The sequence below is a fragment of the Astatotilapia calliptera genome, chromosome 23 (genome assembly GCF_900246225.1).
Source record: "Astatotilapia calliptera chromosome 23, fAstCal1.2, whole genome shotgun sequence".
Classification (NCBI taxonomy): domain Eukaryota; kingdom Metazoa; phylum Chordata; class Actinopteri; order Cichliformes; family Cichlidae; genus Astatotilapia; species Astatotilapia calliptera.
Window position 1 is genome coordinate 621,331 of NC_039323.1, and position 16,170 is coordinate 637,500.

The window sequence follows — 16,170 nt, forward strand, 5'->3', positions numbered from 1 at the left end:
GATAAAAAACTTTGCAGGGGGAGACCCACTGCAGCCGAGAGTCTCCAGAATCCGTGGCTCCGTGCCCATCGCGCCCCACACAAAGCCCGTCACTCCAAAGTGTGCTTCTCCACCGACAAACTTAAAGCTTACCTCAAGCAGAAAGAGGAGAAACGAGATCAGGTGCGCACCAAGCTTCAGGGTCCCTCCTTCTGCCAGTGACGCCACGATGCCAAAGTTACCATCGTCTTTCTCAACGAAGAAGAAAACCTGCAGCAGTTTGTGCTTCAAGTGTTGCTCTGTGTCTGCCAACCTGGAGCCCGGTTAGAAAAACGTTTGATTTTTAAAAGTTGATGCGTCTTAATGAGTTGCTTCTGTGTTCGATTGTGTTTTATAGTCTGGGGATTTATTTTGTGCGTATCAGGGATAACGTGTGATCACATAAGGTGTGCACGGTGCTGCTGCATGAGCTGGAAAGTTGATCAAAATGTTGTTTTGCTCCTCTGGCAGACGGACGGACATGCTTGGCTTTGCAGTTCTGTCTCCGTAAAACTTATTTAACGCAGTATTTTATGTGAAGCTTTACAGGAGTTAGTCGATTAAATCATTATTAAACAACTCAAAGTGCTCAGTCGTTGTCCTAAAACTCTTTATTCTGTCTCGTTTCAGTTCAACACACGAACATTTCAGCTCTAACACATTTTAGATTAAATCTACCACAAACGGTGATTTTCAGATGCTCTGTGGTTCATGTGCACGAGTCCATCCTGATAATATACTCGACTAAGACTGAATTTATTTCTACTTCGGGTAGAAGTCATAGTATCTGAACACTTTCTAGATGTGGAGCTAAAGCAGATCTGTGCCAGCCTGTGAAGACCAAACGTAGCGCTGGATGTGGCGTTTTATTCGTACCTGCTGAGCCAAATGTCAGAAATCTATGAAGTAGGACTACACACCTAATATCAGCCACTGCTTTTACTAAATCTAACACAAAGGACATGTGAGACACGTCGGTCCAGACTCTTCGTTTCCATCTGTGTGTCTGAACTGCAGCTGGATGCAGCTGAGCGTGAGGAAGAGCTTTTCTTATTTCACGTGTTCCAGTGAAGATGGAGCTTTTCCAGTCAGAGACACATCAGTGTTCCTGTCCACCTGCTGAAAGCCTGCTTATTTCCTTATTATGATTTGGCCTCCTGAACTTTTTTAATTTCCTGTGGAGAGAGAGAGGTGACAAATACTTCAACCAATCATCTGATGAGTTTAAAGTAAAAGGAGCAAAGAGACTTTCTGCTTTTACTTACTTCATCCAGGATTTCTTTTAGCTCCTCGTAGGCCTTTTCTAAGTCGTCGTTGATGATCACAGCATCAAACACTCCGGGCTCCTTACCTAGAAATTAAATCAAATTGCAATAATTGGCTTTGCATTCGGGATCACGTTCCGCCGGAAATGATGGGAAACTTACTGAGCTCCATGTCGACGCGTGCCGCTTCCAGACGTTTCTGTAAACTCTCCTCTGTTTCCGTCTGCCTGTCCCTCAGACGTTTTTCCTGAGAGACGACAGAACAATCACAGCACCTACCTGTAACTGGGCACTGCTTCTTACTACCAGGTGAAGTCTTGTCACACTTTTAAAGCACGCTCAAAGTGCAAATATGAAGAAATAATACATCTTAAAAGCGCAAGAAAAGAATCGATATATGCTGTGGATTAATCACAATAAAAGGATTTACCAACACGTCCATAGATGGAGGCTGGATGGAGACGTAGATGGGGTTCAGGTCGGTCTCTTTGATCCGCTTCACCCCCTGGATATCCACGTCCAGGATGCAGATCAGGTTTTTGGCTCGCACGTCTTCCACAGAAGCCTTACTGAACAAACAGGAGTCAAATAAGCCGTGCCGTTCACGTGAGCAGAAACATCCAAGCAGGTACTGAATGTAATTTTGTGCTTCTCACACGAAGTGACTGGTAAGAGCATAAGAGGATCGCTGCACTGATCCGAGCTGCTCAGACTCAGAGAGTGAGCGTTATCTTCAGAACAAGAGGAAGAGATTAAATGTGACACAAGGTGCTGAGCCGCAGCGTTGCTCTTTTTGACCTAATGGGGGTTAAAGCTCCATCTGTCACCAGACTATTATGTAGCCGCTTGATCCTTGTTACTAAGCCCACAGTGTGACATTTATGTAAGGCTCGGTCTTCATTTCTAATGACTTAAGTTCAGCCTGTATGAGGACACTGATATCTTATTGTATTTTCAGCAGAAATGCGTTTGGTTTGATCAGTCAAACCCTGAATCCTGGGTGTGGAGCGTCAGGCAGGACCAGCCCACTGGATCACTTTGGAAAATGTAAAGAAAGCTTCAGACTTTTCTCCAGTGTCACAGCTTTTCCTACTGATTTCCACTCACACTTGCTGCATAATTCAATTATAGATTTCTGTCATTTCAGACATTTTCTTCTCACAGTTTAGGCCCAACGAGACGATTTCTTTCATTTACTGCAGCTGCATTTCTGTAGCATGTAGTCAGACTCTGACACACTGTTGACATCGTGGCTCTTTTTCTTACATTAAGATGTCTCATTGATTAAATGTGTCGGTAATTCTCTGCACAGAAAGACTGTGCGTGGCTCGTGACGTAAAACGAGCTTCACGTCCCTGCAAATGTTTCCTCAGCAAAGTTTGATCAGTTCTGCTTTTAAATAAACTCAGTTCAGTTCAAATGAAATCGCGCGAGATTAGAAGCTGTCGCGTCAGAGCGGTTTGCACACGCAGTGTTACAGAGAGCGGGTTAACTCGGGGCTAGCCCCCCTCTGAGAATATGCATGCAAGTCATAGTGTTTATGAATCTGCGTGAAATATCTCACACATATCCATTTACCTTGTTCCATACATGTTGCCAGAAAACTCAGCGTGCTCAATGAACTCTCCTTTGTCGATACCCTCCTGCATGGCCTCCCTCGTTGTGAAGTGATAGTCTGTGGGGAGCAACGTGTGGAATGAATCGAGCTCTGCGTGGAAAACGATCTATCAAAGCAAAATCAAGCAGGAGCTCACTACAGTGTAGCAAAGCTGTCACGGTGTAACAGCCTGTCACAGCTGATCACGCGTGTCGGAGCCTAATTTCAACTGTGATTGTCATTCTCCACGTGTGTCCACACGCGACCCACAGACCCACACAGGGCAGTTTCAAAAGCAAACACGTTACTACGAAGCAATCATTACATGACAACATGAAGGAGTCAGACTGAAGCATCAGTTTGGAGAGAAACACTGTAAAACAACGAGATAATAAGCACGATAACAGGTCACGGGGATTTAAACAGCGCAAAGTGCGGATATTTCTGCTCATGTTAAAATCCTCGTTTATTAAAAGTTGGAAACCTGTTCATCACTCAGTATTAGTTTAAAGGACCTCGACTAAAGAATGCAATAAAATGGATGCAACAAGTTCTAAAAGGATTTTAAAAATAACCTTTTGTTCTCCTGCATGTTGCCAATGGTTGTTTGCATCTTGCCTATCGGGAAAAAGAGGAAATGGGAACACCAGTGTGGATCTAAAGACGTGTGGGAGTGGAAATGGGAATCACTGCTGAGGCATCACAGGGGGCTATTTTCAAAAGCTTGTTACTCCAAAGTGTAAACTGTCGCGTCTTCCTGAGGTCATTGTACTTTTTAAAAATATATATATTTACATGATTTTCAATTTTTTGACCAGTTCCTATTAATCCAATCACAACGTGCCAGGATGATGAAAGTAACCCCCATCCATCTGCGGTAAAAATACACTGTGATCAGGAATCACACTGAGATCACCTTCATCTGTGGTTTCTGATTCATTTGGACATGAGGCTGACATTTCTATGTCCTCAGAGGATAAGACGGCTGCTACGGGCAGTAAAGTAGCCCCCAGAAGCATGGGGAGCTTGTTCAGTCCTATGGAGAAAACAAAAAAGGCACAGAGAGCTTTATCCCAAACCAAGGGAGCCTCACAGGGTGGCAAACCAGTCCTGCAGTTCACTTGGGAGTAAGAAGTGCTGTGGGTGTGGAGTGGGTGGGGGGAGGCTAGGAAACAAAATGAAAAGGAGCTTGTTTGTCAGATTCTCCACTTTTCTCCACTTTTATCTCAGCTCTGCAAGCTTAAATCCAGATGCAGGGCTGATGTTTTGTGATTGATCCTAACACAACGTGAAAGCACTAAACATGAGCACCCACTTAGAAAGTGCCAGCAAAAAGCCGGGTTTCACTCATAAGTGTTGTACCTTTGCCATCTTCTTCTCCTGGTCGAGGGTTTCTCGTCGTGTCTGCGGGGAAAGAATTGCAAAAACATCAGTGTCAACTTTACAGCCGGTACTGGCAGGTGCAGAATTAGGCTGCTGCTTCCTCCTCAGACAGGACGTTTTGCAAAGGAAGCCGAGCATCAGTTGGCACAAAAACGTACGTGAGACGCTGAATCCAAAGACTCCTTCGTGCTCTTTCATCAGCCTCTTCAACAGAGTGCTCTTCCCTGCTCCAGAGGGGCCACTCAGCACCACGGGCCTCGGTCCTGACATCGTCCTAAGAGCCACGGACAGACGCAGACGGGGGAAGAGGGATGTCTTAGAGATTTGTACAGACCAACACGTTTCACAGGCGGTGAGCTATGGTGTCTTTCAGGTGCTTTACCTTAATAATCTCCCTTTTTCCTGTGAATCGCTGCTCCTGGCAAAAATCTCAGCTATCCCGTTTGCTCGTCGTAGGTGCCGTGAGGCTAAATCTTTTGATCCAAGCTTCTCGACACACCGTGGGGTTAAAAGCAGGCTGTTCCTCTCGTATCGCTGCTGTTGCAATCTAAGAATTAATTGACATTAATTTCTGTGTCCTTAATTAAAGCATCAAAATGCGTCCACGTCCTAATTGCTGACTGGTTAGACAGCCAGAGGCCTGGAGGTTAACACTAAGGATGTCTGTTAATGAAGCCGCGAGGGGTCAGTCAGCTGGGATAATTGGATCTGAGCCAGGTGGCGCTCAAGGTCCAGGACAGGTGAGTCGTTTACCTAAAGACCGGATGAATCCCGTTAACAGAATTACTTAATAACACAAAAATCTTCCCCAGCAGCAGGTTTACTCGGCACCTTGACTGAATTGATCAGTTCGAGCACTCTTTCATTCGCACACCAGCTGACTGCTGATGGGACCTCATCTACAGTTACATAGTTACTGAGGTAACTGCTGTTGGAGCGAACACACGAGCAGGAGGATAATCCACGGTCTGTTTATCACTATTAACACTTAGTTCTCATCATTTCATTTCCTGAAAAGATAACAACAGCTTATCTATTATTGTTTATTAACATCTTAACTCTGCACCCTTCCTTCCTAATTCAAAGAGCAGACACTGAATTTTCACTCTTTCACTCTATACTCATATAACAGAGCTGTTTTCTAATAAATGTGTCTGTATGTGCATGTAGGTATGTGTGTGTACGTGTATATGTATGTGTGTTATGTATGGGTGTATCTGTATTTGCGCATGCGTGTGTATAACTTGTGCACAAGCATCTTTAGATACTTACATTATTGTGCATTACGCACAACGGAGAGATGCCAAACTGTGTTTCATTGTTCTTCTAACAGTGACAATAAAGAGCTATTCTATTCTATTCTATTCTATTCTATTCTATTCTAATGTTTTACTCTCGTTTTCTTCGAGTTTTATTGATCTTACCTTTTGTCAGAGCGTCTCTGTGTGTGTCGTCTGTGTCGGAGGGACGTGGAGTAACAGATGATTGTGTGCGCGTGTGTGCGCGCGTGTGTGTCACACCGACTCTGTCAGTCTGGATTATCACCGCCTGCCTTCAGCTCACTAACCAATCACGTCGGGGCATGCTGACTTGTTTTGAGAAACACACTCTGCCGTCCAAGTCTAACATAAATGTTTCATTTTTATTAGAATCTGATCAAATGACATTTACCTGGCTGCTGTACATTCAGGTTATACTAGGTTAACTATATTTTTCTTGATGATTAATTATTTGAATAAATAAAAGTTTTATGTGATATAAAATTATTGCTTCGTGTTTGTTGAGGATGAAGAATCTTTGTTTCTGAGTGTTTCGGGTCTTTCTTGGTCCTGTGTGTGTACTGCATGCAGACTTTGTTTCACAACCCCGCTCACTTCAATACGTGTGCATTAATTTTTGCCCGTCAGAAACTGGACTCGTCTCTTGCTCCACTCTACGGCGGAGGCGCATTGCTCTTTTACGTCTCTCTGTGATGTGTCTGAACCTAAGTGGCCTTGCAGTAAAGGCTCAGAATAGCAGGCTTTAGAGTCTTTCAACTCCAGATGAGCTGCGATGGGCTCTGCCTGGCTAATCCCGCAGCGACCCACTTCTTAAAGGGCGCACACACGCCATCATAAGGCTGTCGACAAACGGCAACAACACAGGAATGCACGCCATTCACGCCTCGGCCCACACCTGCGGCAGGTGCAGCAGATACTCTTTAGGTGTTCACAGTTAAAAGCTTTCAGGAAACAACCGCCTTTAGACACAGATTTTATTTTAGTAATGTTGATAAAATTAGATTTGAGTGATCCTATACAAAGAAATACGCCAATAACAAAGACAGAACAAGTCCCCATGTGATGATTATTACTGTAAATGTTTCCAACCTACAAGAGCTAAACAAAGAATAAGTGATCTAAGCAAAGACAAACTCTGTACAGTAAAGTCTGCTAGTCAACATCCTATACACACACCACTCCAAACATACATACACAAAATTATGTACATGTGCTTTGCAGTTCAATCATCTTTCCATAAAACAGAAAAAAAAGATTTTTTTAAAAAATCGATAAATAGTCTCAAAGCATTTTTTTCTCAGTGCCTGAGCTCTCAGATGGTTTCAGAGGTTTCTTCTGATCTGCTGGACGATGCAGTAGAAACACGGATATTGTACAGGTCAGAGGTCGCACTCAGTTAGTAGCTGTTAGGAGAACAACGATGGTAAGAAGGAGGAAAAGGAAGAGGGACGGGAGAGGGGAAAGGTGGGCTTGCATGACAGGCCAGCTGCCCAACAAGTCCAAGCCTGATTGGTCAAAACAGAAGAAATCCCTGAAAGTGAGTCACAGGTAAACTCGCCTCAGGTCTCCAGGTGAGGTGATGGTGTTGCACTGAGGACACAGCTTCTTTGCTCCCTTTGAAAAAGAACGGTGAGACTTTTATTACAGACTTTTACTTCGTTCTGGATGTTTTGCATCATTTTTACGTTCAGCTTTTTACCAGCGTTCGAAGCCAACACTCCTCACAGTGAACATGCCAGCACTGGATGGAGGTGAGCGGCGTTGTGTAGGTGTCCTGCACACAGGAACAGGCACAATGCAGGTGAGCAACGTTTACCTGCAGTGCGACAAAGCTGCCACTAGGTGTCCACATGTAACTACAATCAGAGCTTTGGAGGAAGCGACTTGAATGTTTGTTGGGATTATCTCTCATTTATTCATCTCATTCATCCCACTGTGATATTTTACTTTGTAACTGATTTTTAAAAATAATTTTTTTAAAATCACAACAAAATATTTAACTTAGAAAAAAAGCCATGCAAAAAATCTGTTCATTACTAATTAATTATATATTTCCAATAATCACTTACATTTTTACATGTAAAATAACAGAAACAAATAAATTGTCTCAGACTGGGGTCGACTTTGAAGAGCAGCGTGTGGTGCATTTGGGCTAAATAAATATTTGAGTGAATAATTGTTCAGTGTTTTGATTCTTTCCGTGTAAAATGGGTCAGTATTTAAAGGAATAAATGTCGCAGAGCTTTATCAGATGCAAACTGTAATATTTGTCGTGTGTATCAAACAGTATTAAGGTCATCTGCAGTGCAGTCTGATCATACGAGGAGTCGCAGACAAACATTTTCCATAAAAATATTACTGTATTTATTATGTTAATGAAGAAACAAACATACACCAACAGTTTGAAATTGTGCTCTTTTCTCTTTTGCTTTAATTTGCCTCCACACTCACCATGCAGATGAGACATTTAAATCTGTCTCCTTTAGACAGCTGTTTCTCCAAGTCCCGTATCCGAGCCTTAAGTGCATCTAATGTTGTCAGCGTGGAGTCCTCCGAGAGCCTGTGTGCGCGCACACACACACACACACACACACACACACACACACACACACACACACAGGAGGACGAGAGGGAGGACACACGAGTTAGGCAGACACTGGAGAGTCATTTATAAATCGAAGACAGATTAAATTATTCGCTGGCCAACATGGACACTGAGCATGAAATTTAGCAGCAATCACATTGCCTGCATTGGGTGTCTCATTTATCATGGGCAGCGGGGCGGGGGTTAGGTGTCAGCGTCCTCACAGAAATAGACATACACGCGCACAATTACAGCATAGACTCTATATGCAAACATACTGTACAGATGGGATGCAATGCATTCAGCGCAATGAAACGTGTACACGCCTGCATCACCTGCTAAGACCCTGACTGACGACATCATCACACTGATATAGTGTGGTATTATGTGCTGGTGAGAGCAGGCGGTCCGAACAGGTATGGCATAAATACAGAGGACCAGGATACAGAGGAATGGCTTCCTCTGGTTGGCTGATGGACCAAGTGCATGCTGGGACAAGCAACAGCTGGATCAACCTGCCTCCACGACGTCAAACTTTAATTTGAAGAGGCACAACTTTGGACATGGCTGCTGACCACGTCTCCTCTCATGTCTCCAGAGTTACCGGCTCAAAAATCCATCAAATACTCAACAAAGACGGATTCTTTCACTTTGACTGAAAGTCAGTTCATGGGCTCGTTGGAAACTTGAACAAAGTGTGTCAGACTTGCTAAAAACAAACCATTAATTGAACCATTTATGAAATTTGGGTTTAACAAATGTTGGTCCAGAGTGCAGGAAAGCATGAGCCCACAGCAGGGAAAAACGATTTACCTTTAACCTCTAAAACTTCGTTTTTTATTAATGTTTATCGAACCTTCTGACATGTTTTAACCCTTTAAATCCTGAACCATGAAATAACTCCCTGAAATCTTTCATTTTTTGATAACGGACAGTTTGTTGGTCCTTTAGACAAAAGTCTTAATCGGCATGTGAAAGTTTTAATTTGCTACATGAGCCATGTTTTTGCAGTTTAGTCATTAAAAATGTTTCATGCAATTTATATCATTTTTTGAGGGTAAAAAAAAATCACGCTGATGATGTCACAAAAACACACATATGAAATATGATACGCTGGGCTTTAACAGAAATTTGCAGATATGAGTTTTAGACTTTTTTATTGCTTAAAAATGTATTGTGCACTTTATTTAGATGGGGGGGGGGGGCACACTGATAAACTCACAGAAACGTTTCTGCTGTATATGACAGAGTAGGCATGAAAGGGTTAACGACATAATGGATTAAAGGCAAAATACTCTTTGTTTACTTCTTTTTCCAATGAAATTTTTCATTAAAATTTGTTTATATGGCGTCAAATCACAACAACAGTCGCTTCAGTGTGCTTTATGTTGGAAGGTGAAAACCCAACAATCAGACCTTTCTATGAATAAGCGCTTGGCGCCAGCGGGAAGGACAAACTCCCCGGGCTGCGACCGGCTTTAACAGTCTCTCAGTTTGTGTATAAATCTGTTAAACTGCAGATCTAACAACAGATCTAACAAACTCACATCTCTATCTCAGCGTTTTTGCAGGTTTGAGTGAGACCGGCTGCACTGCCATCCTGTTTCTCTCCACTGCTTGTAGACGGACTTCCTGGATACACAAACCAATGAGCAGATTACAGTTACATCCATAGTTTTAGGAACTGTGCTCAGCTGCCTCATTATTCCTAACTCACCATCATTTGACCATTTATTAAAGTCCAAGTTTACTCTGGATTCAGGCGGCACGCTGCTGCTGTTGCTGCTGAAAACAAACCAAAGTATATTTACCATCTGAAAGCATCTGAAACGGCTTTGAAATGAATTTAGTTCATATTTATCTAAATGAATACCGAGTGATCGTCACACATCACGGATACGTACTTCACTGCTGTCTCTTTGGAGCTTTCTCCCGAACAGGGAATCACGTCTGTGTCTGTGTATCTGCAAACGAAGTCAGGAGAAAAATACAGCAAAGTGTGCGAGGAAGAACTTTCTCCATGTGCGCGTATATCCCAGTCCCCCCACTTTACTGTAAACGCATTAACATTAACATGCTGTTTAGCGTGCACGCTGGCGTTCTCTTCAGAAGGATACTGTGCCCGGCCGTACTCCAGCGTGTCATCTCCGTCCACATCCAGGTCTGCATCGCTGTCTCGACACTCCTTAGAGGTGGTGCTCACCAACATTGCACCTGGTGACACAGATTCAAATGGGAATCATTGTTAACAGCCACGTTAGTGATGAGGAAAATGCGACGTTGCCCGTGTATCTGCTGTGACTGCGCCTGTCAGTCAGTTTCCAGGTCAGAGCTGCTCCTCACGCCAAAGAAGCGGTTACTCTTAAGCCAACCTCCCAGGCATCCTGCTGCGCCGTAATCTGGACTGAAAAGTTCAGCGCTTCTTCAGCTGCCACTCAGTCACAGTATTCACCCTCCACTGAACAAGATCACACACGTGGGTACCTCAGTGGTGCACACACACACACACACACACACACTCACACACACACACACACACACACACACATTCACTTACCTTTAAAGCCTATAGACGCCATCTGTATCCTTCTCCTCTCATTCCAGTCGTCATCCAATGCCAACAGGTCTGCCGACCCCTCCTGAAAACAACGCCGCGCACACACATGTACACACAAAGACACACATCGGGTCACATGTTCTCTGTCTGGACGAACACGCCCATATGCCTCCTGTAGCCCGGAGCTACAAATCTGCCTCACAGCCGTGAACCGGCGCTCGCGGCGCTTTCACGTGGATACACAGCGAGCTGACAGTGATCCGTGCGCCACGTGAACAAAGCCAGGCAACAACGTCTCGGGGTTCAAGGTCAGCGTGTCACACGTTACATATATTCATCTCTGATTACAACACAAATGTCAGGGAAACAAATACTTGCATCTGACTCGTGTGCTTGGAGAGCCTACCTGTGCTTCCTCTGGTTTTCTCCTCTTCAGCTTTCCCATCCTGACTGAACACAGAACACACAGAAGAAATACTGTTAATAATGGTTAAAGGGGACGAGGCATTAGCTTTGGGGTTTAAATCAACACCATCAAACAAGTCGCATGATTTTTAGTAACACTATTGAATTATGTGTAATGAATAACTGGGGTATAACTTATTTGTTCCTGTACATAAAAACGTGCGAGTTTGAGTCGCTGTTCCATCTAAAGAAGCCGAGCTTTGTCCTAAACTGTGATAGGAGGTCACCGAGCTGCGTGAAGACTAACATGACCACGGGTCATTCAAACAGGTTCACACTGAGCCCAGAGCAAAAGAAAGACAAGCCAAAAATATTCATATTAATATTTACAGCTCTATTTATTACCTCCATATTATTATATTTTTATTTAAATAAAAGATAAAAATACTGATAAATAACAGGATAAATTATGCAAAGACTACACTGTGAGTCAGCAGCTAAAAGTAGTGCATGAATGGTTCAAGCTCCCAACGTCCTGCACTCAACACTTCACATGCAAACAGTGAAGAAAGCGAATAGTGGTGGAAGAGGTACCGACAGCTTTCACTTCAGTAGTAAAACCAGTGTGGAAGTATTACAGGTAAAGTTCTGCTCTCACACAATAAATCCAGTGAAAGTGTTCATTAAATAAATGAATAAATTTCTTTTCCTTTCAATATTAGAGCCTCACCTTTATAAATGATGTGTCATGTATTTAATTTAATCTTAAAGGAACAAAAAGTCATGATTGTTCATGTGCAGACAGAGGAAACACTCAAACGTAAAATTCACCTGCTTGTGGAAACCGTCTCGTTCACTTCTAATAACTTCCAACATTTAAAAGCCGGAAATATGGATGCGACACTGAAAACTACTGAGTTCTGTTTCTGTGTGAGCTCACTCCACAAACTGTACAAGCTGGCCGCATTGATGCACGAGGCCCTTAAAGCAGAGACAAGCAGATGCTTCGCGTGGACAGAAGCTGCAGTACGGGATTCAAAGCGGCCCCCCCGTCCCCGTGCTGTCATCCCACCGTCCTCCCCCGCTTTCCTCTCTAAAAATATGAAAGCTAACATGGCAGAACACCAACTGAACCTCCTCTCCTCTCCCTGCCCTGACTGACTGCAGATTGCAAAAGGGGACATTAAGTTTTAAGGCCCTCTAATTCCCTGCTGGATGACAGTGGCCCCCGAGGGGAACGCACGGCGAGCCGGTGGCTGTGACCCGAGTGCCGCAATCCCAGCAAACATAATGAGGGTTAAAGAGACGGTCATAGATGAGGAGGAGCTCATCAAACTACGAAGACAGAGGGAGAGAGAGAGGGAGAGAGAGAGGTTGATTAATCAACAGAGGACCCCCCTCCTCCTCCTCCTTCCACTCTCTTCTTCTTCCTCCCTGACGTGTATTTAGAAGCTCATTATGCTGTCCGGTTATAAGGCCCAATAAAGGCTAACAGACCTCGACAGCAGTGGCAGTTTGAAGAGTCAGCTAAGAGCTGCAGAGTCTCCGCGGGAATAATAACGGGAGCAGGAAGTCTGCGGCGTCAGCCGCCGCCGGGACGCTGCGCAGGTTTCTGTATTCGTGCAGAAATGCTGTCAGCCTACTTTCAAACATGCTACATGCTATCATTTATTCATTTATTTAGAAATGGCTGGAAACTGTTCAGGGCTGAGTTTCTGTTACAAGCTTCTGTGGAAAAGAACCAGAAACAAGTCCTGATCTGGTTACTGCAGATCTACAAAGCCTTCATTTGTCTCTTAGCGTGACGCACGGCGCGAACACCATCATAAGCTCCGCGGCTGAGCCGTAACGGTAACTACCCGCACGCTTCAGAGGAGAAAATAGTTCCTACGTGAAACATTTACACAACACTGTTTGTGGGTTTTTGTGTGAGAGTAACAGTGTCAGAAATCTCAGTACGTGCCTCTCCCTACCCCCGCTCGCAGCAGATGGCCCCGCCCCTCCCTGAGCCTGGCTCTGCCGGAGGTTTCTTCCTGTTAAAAGGGAGTTTTTCCTTGCCACTGTCGCCAAAGTGCTCACAGGGGGTCTTTATCTTACAATGTAAAGCACCCTGAGGCAACAGTTTCTGTGATTTATAATAAAATGAGTTTGTCATTGGGAAACACGTTTTTTAGATTTTTATTAAAAAAAGCAGCTCAGGTGGAATAAATATTAATCTGGTATCGTAAGGATGTTTCACATTTCATGAAAAGTTTTTGAGACACTTGAAAAGTCAATAGCAGCTATTTCAGGATTAAAAGCATGAACATAATTATATCCATTCAACTAAATAAATACTGACTGATTAGTGAGCTGATGTACTAGTGTCAGAGGTGGGTCTTTTATAAAATAGGAAAAAGTAGAAATGAATAAAATAAATGTTTCTTGTGTGTGTGTCGAATCCTCAGTGAAAAATGCTTCTCAGTGTTTCTTACCAGCTTGTGCGCAGTCTAGGTGGGCTCCTGCGCTGTGGGGGCGTAATGGGGCAGATTTGACGTAGCACCTGCACCAGCAGAGGTCATCGACTGTTAACATATCAAGGGGTCAAAGTTTAAAGGTTAATAGCTCCTCTGCTCGTGGGGGCGCTAGGCCAGCTGAGATGGTGTGGGAAAAGAGGTGATATCTGAATGACTGGTGAGGGTGGGGACGACGAGCGTGAACAAAATATCTTTTTCATCTTCTCAACTTTACGGCGTGACAGTCGCCTGGTCTGGACTCTGAACCACAAACTGAGTGTGCGGCACAGAAACACAACATTCGGTCCACGTGGATCAACGTACCGTTTAACCTGGTGTGTCTGTTGGCCCGGACGCGGAGAAACGTCTGCAACAGAGGAGAAAACATCATTTGCACTCAAAAAAACTGTCCATAAAAATAGAAGATGCTGTTGGAGGAAGCTGTCACGGAAAAAAGAGACTTAATTATGCAGGTAATGTTTGTGCCCTGTGATCTGAACGCTGCCGCTGTGCTTCTCCGTGTTTACATCACTGTGTGTCTGCTGCTCTTTGTGAAGATGCTGCGTAGGATAGATTGTATCTGATGAAGCTGTTAGTTCTCGTTCTGAGGGTCGAATGCTGCCTTCGTTCTCACAGATATGCACAAGCTGTTCTTTGTCGCCTGTGTTGTGATCACAAGAGATGAGTCTCACTTCCTACCCGCTGCAGATGGATACTTGTAAAGGCCCCACAGCATCACACAGGCTGAGTATTTCTAACTTAGACATGCGCGCATTTCAATCCTTAGAAACTAAAGCAGCAAAAGGAAAACAACAACTTTATATTTTTGTGAGGTCAGCGGCACAAGGATGCAGCGTTTGACACTCTGGGATGAGACCCCGTTGGGTTTCATAAACTGGTAATTGTAAGGTTTTATTTAATGCTTTACAATATGTTCATTACAATGCACTCTTTAAAATCCTACCTGGTATCGGTCAGAGTGGGCCTCCTCGGCCGGTCGAGGGGGCGAGGTGGGCGAACTTCCCTCTCGCTTGATGTGCAGGGACAGTGAAAGAGGCTGGAGCCCGAAAAAGAAAGAATCAAGTCAAAGGCAGGACGACGGCTACTGACCGACTTCCTGAATGTGCTGAAAACATCACTACGTGTACCTTTGGCGTCCTTATGAAGTGGTCGTGCTGGACCGGAGTTGCACTATAATAACACAGAAGCTCGTATGTTAAACCTGTTTTTACTGTGCATAAGTCAACAACACAATGTGCCCACAAAACCTACAAACACAATATTGTGTTTTAAATGTCATCTGGTGAACAACCTCTGCTCTTATCTTGTCTGGATTTGTATCCGAGTCCGTGTGTAACCTCATTTTACTCCTTCTCACATTGTGTCTGTCACACGGATACTGTAGACACACACACACACACACACACACACACACACACACACACGGTGTCCCCGTGGGCCAAGTTCAATTTGAAACCATTACTGTCCACGGAGCGGTCGTTAAGCAGATTTGGAGTGTAATGCCTTTATTGGAGAAATCATTCTTCTGTTCTAAGCAGCAGGTAATGTGTGTGTGTGTGTGTGTGTGTGTGTGTGTGTGTGTGTGTGTGTGTGTGTGTCTGATCTATGCGTATGTTTTAGACCAAAGCAGCCATTAACAGAACATTATCTGCCTGCTCTATGAGTTGTTGCCTTGAGGCCAGAGGCTATAATATGAAATATGTAGGGAACAATGAGGCGGCTTGTAAACACTGCACGCAGGTGACAGAGAAGAAGGCAGCTACCACCTGGGGAAACTGAAGGGGGGGGGGCATCCAGAGAGAGGGATCTGTCTACTTTAATTATCACCTCAAAGCTGAAGAGAACAGCAAGAAAATGACAAACAGATAAACGGAGGTAGTGTAAACTTTTTAGACGGTGGTAAGAGGGAAACGTTCTTTGCCGTGAAATAAAGCAGAGGATCCTCAGGGCGTGAGCGTGATACCTGATCTGCAGCTGGGCGAGTTTGGCTAACTCCTGCTCCATGTGCTCCTGCAGCTCTCCGGGTCGCAGCACGGCCTTGCAGACCGGACACGCCGGGGCCTGAGCGTCATACAGACCTTTGACTTTGCCTGCGAACGTGAGGTGTTTACAGTTAGAGGTGCTGATGGAAAACTGCGTCGTGACAGTCATGAAAACCCTGTTTGCTGTGCACAGACTGTTAGACTCAAATACTTAACCCTTAACTTTAAATGGATACAAATTTTATTAGTCGCATAAGAGACATTTCTTTTTTTTTAAAGAGCATTTAATCTTCCTCCTTCAGAGGGTTTGAGAGGCTGAACAAGAACAAGGTGAATCCATCACTTACTTTATCACATGAAGGATTTTTCTACTGAGAGTTTCAGTTTTATGATTTTCATTAAATTTGTGTTCTGGGGACTTTATACGTAAGGTGGTGCATAAAGACTATTTATTGCACAGCGACATGTCAGCAAATGCTTCTGTTTCACAACATAAAAGAATAAATATTCATTACAGAAACAGAACACAATCACAACAGCATGAAGTGATTCGTTTATTAAAATCTGCAGTTTTTATGCTTAA

General features: G+C 44.0%; 3 protein-coding genes across 13 annotated transcripts in view; 1 reads left to right on the forward strand and 2 right to left on the reverse strand.

Moving 5' to 3' along the window:
- Positions 1 to 608, forward strand: part of obscna (obscurin, cytoskeletal calmodulin and titin-interacting RhoGEF a) — a 40,356-nt gene extending 39,748 nt beyond the window's left edge. For all 7 annotated transcript variants that reach the window (XM_026160282.1, XM_026160283.1, XM_026160284.1 and 4 more), the window contains one exon: positions 18 to 608. In XM_026160282.1, coding sequence (XP_026016067.1) covers positions 18 to 201 — 184 coding nt within the window. In that variant the 3' untranslated portion in view covers positions 202 to 608. The remainder of the gene's footprint in view (positions 1 to 17) is intronic.
- Positions 609 to 611: 3 nt separating this feature from the next.
- On the reverse strand, positions 612 to 5,782 carry guk1b (guanylate kinase 1b). 2 transcript variants are annotated; one of them, XM_026160289.1, is made up of 10 exons: positions 5,688 to 5,782; positions 4,646 to 4,810; positions 4,422 to 4,537; positions 4,243 to 4,284; positions 3,797 to 3,916; positions 2,862 to 2,958; positions 1,714 to 1,852; positions 1,446 to 1,530; positions 1,284 to 1,369; positions 612 to 1,193 (listed from the first exon to the last, which is right to left on the reverse strand). In XM_026160289.1, the coding sequence occupies exons 3-10, from the start codon at positions 4,531 to 4,533 to the stop codon at positions 1,161 to 1,163; spliced, it is 714 nt and encodes a 237-aa protein (XP_026016074.1). In that variant the 5' UTR covers positions 4,534 to 4,537; positions 4,646 to 4,810; positions 5,688 to 5,782; the 3' UTR covers positions 612 to 1,160. The 2 variants fall into 2 exon arrangements, with proteins under 2 accessions (XP_026016074.1, XP_026016075.1); XM_026160290.1 differs by lacking the exon at positions 3,797 to 3,916 and having other exon boundaries at positions 5,688 to 5,777.
- Positions 5,783 to 6,503: 721 nt separating this feature from the next.
- The window catches only part of rnf220b (ring finger protein 220b), a 39,297-nt gene continuing 29,630 nt past the window's right edge, over positions 6,504 to 16,170 (reverse strand). For 2 of the 4 annotated variants that reach the window (XM_026159703.1, XM_026159702.1), the window contains exons 3-16: positions 15,569 to 15,695; positions 14,733 to 14,775; positions 14,549 to 14,641; positions 13,909 to 13,951; positions 13,564 to 13,653; positions 11,091 to 11,134; positions 10,685 to 10,766; positions 10,245 to 10,341; positions 10,032 to 10,091; positions 9,845 to 9,912; positions 9,675 to 9,759; positions 7,995 to 8,103; positions 7,243 to 7,317; positions 6,504 to 7,157 (exon numbers count right to left, since the gene is read on the reverse strand). In XM_026159703.1, the coding sequence (XP_026015488.1) occupies positions 7,086 to 7,157; positions 7,243 to 7,317; positions 7,995 to 8,103; positions 9,675 to 9,759; positions 9,845 to 9,912; positions 10,032 to 10,091; positions 10,245 to 10,341; positions 10,685 to 10,766; positions 11,091 to 11,134; positions 13,564 to 13,653; positions 13,909 to 13,951; positions 14,549 to 14,641; positions 14,733 to 14,775; positions 15,569 to 15,695 (1,088 nt within the window). In that variant the 3' untranslated portion in view covers positions 6,504 to 7,085. The remainder of the gene's footprint in view (positions 7,158 to 7,242; positions 7,318 to 7,994; positions 8,104 to 9,674; positions 9,760 to 9,844; positions 9,913 to 10,031; positions 10,092 to 10,244; positions 10,342 to 10,684; positions 10,767 to 11,090; positions 11,135 to 13,563; positions 13,654 to 13,908; positions 13,952 to 14,548; positions 14,642 to 14,732; positions 14,776 to 15,568; positions 15,696 to 16,170) is intronic. The other 2 variants (XM_026159704.1, XM_026159705.1) reach the window with 2 other exon arrangements.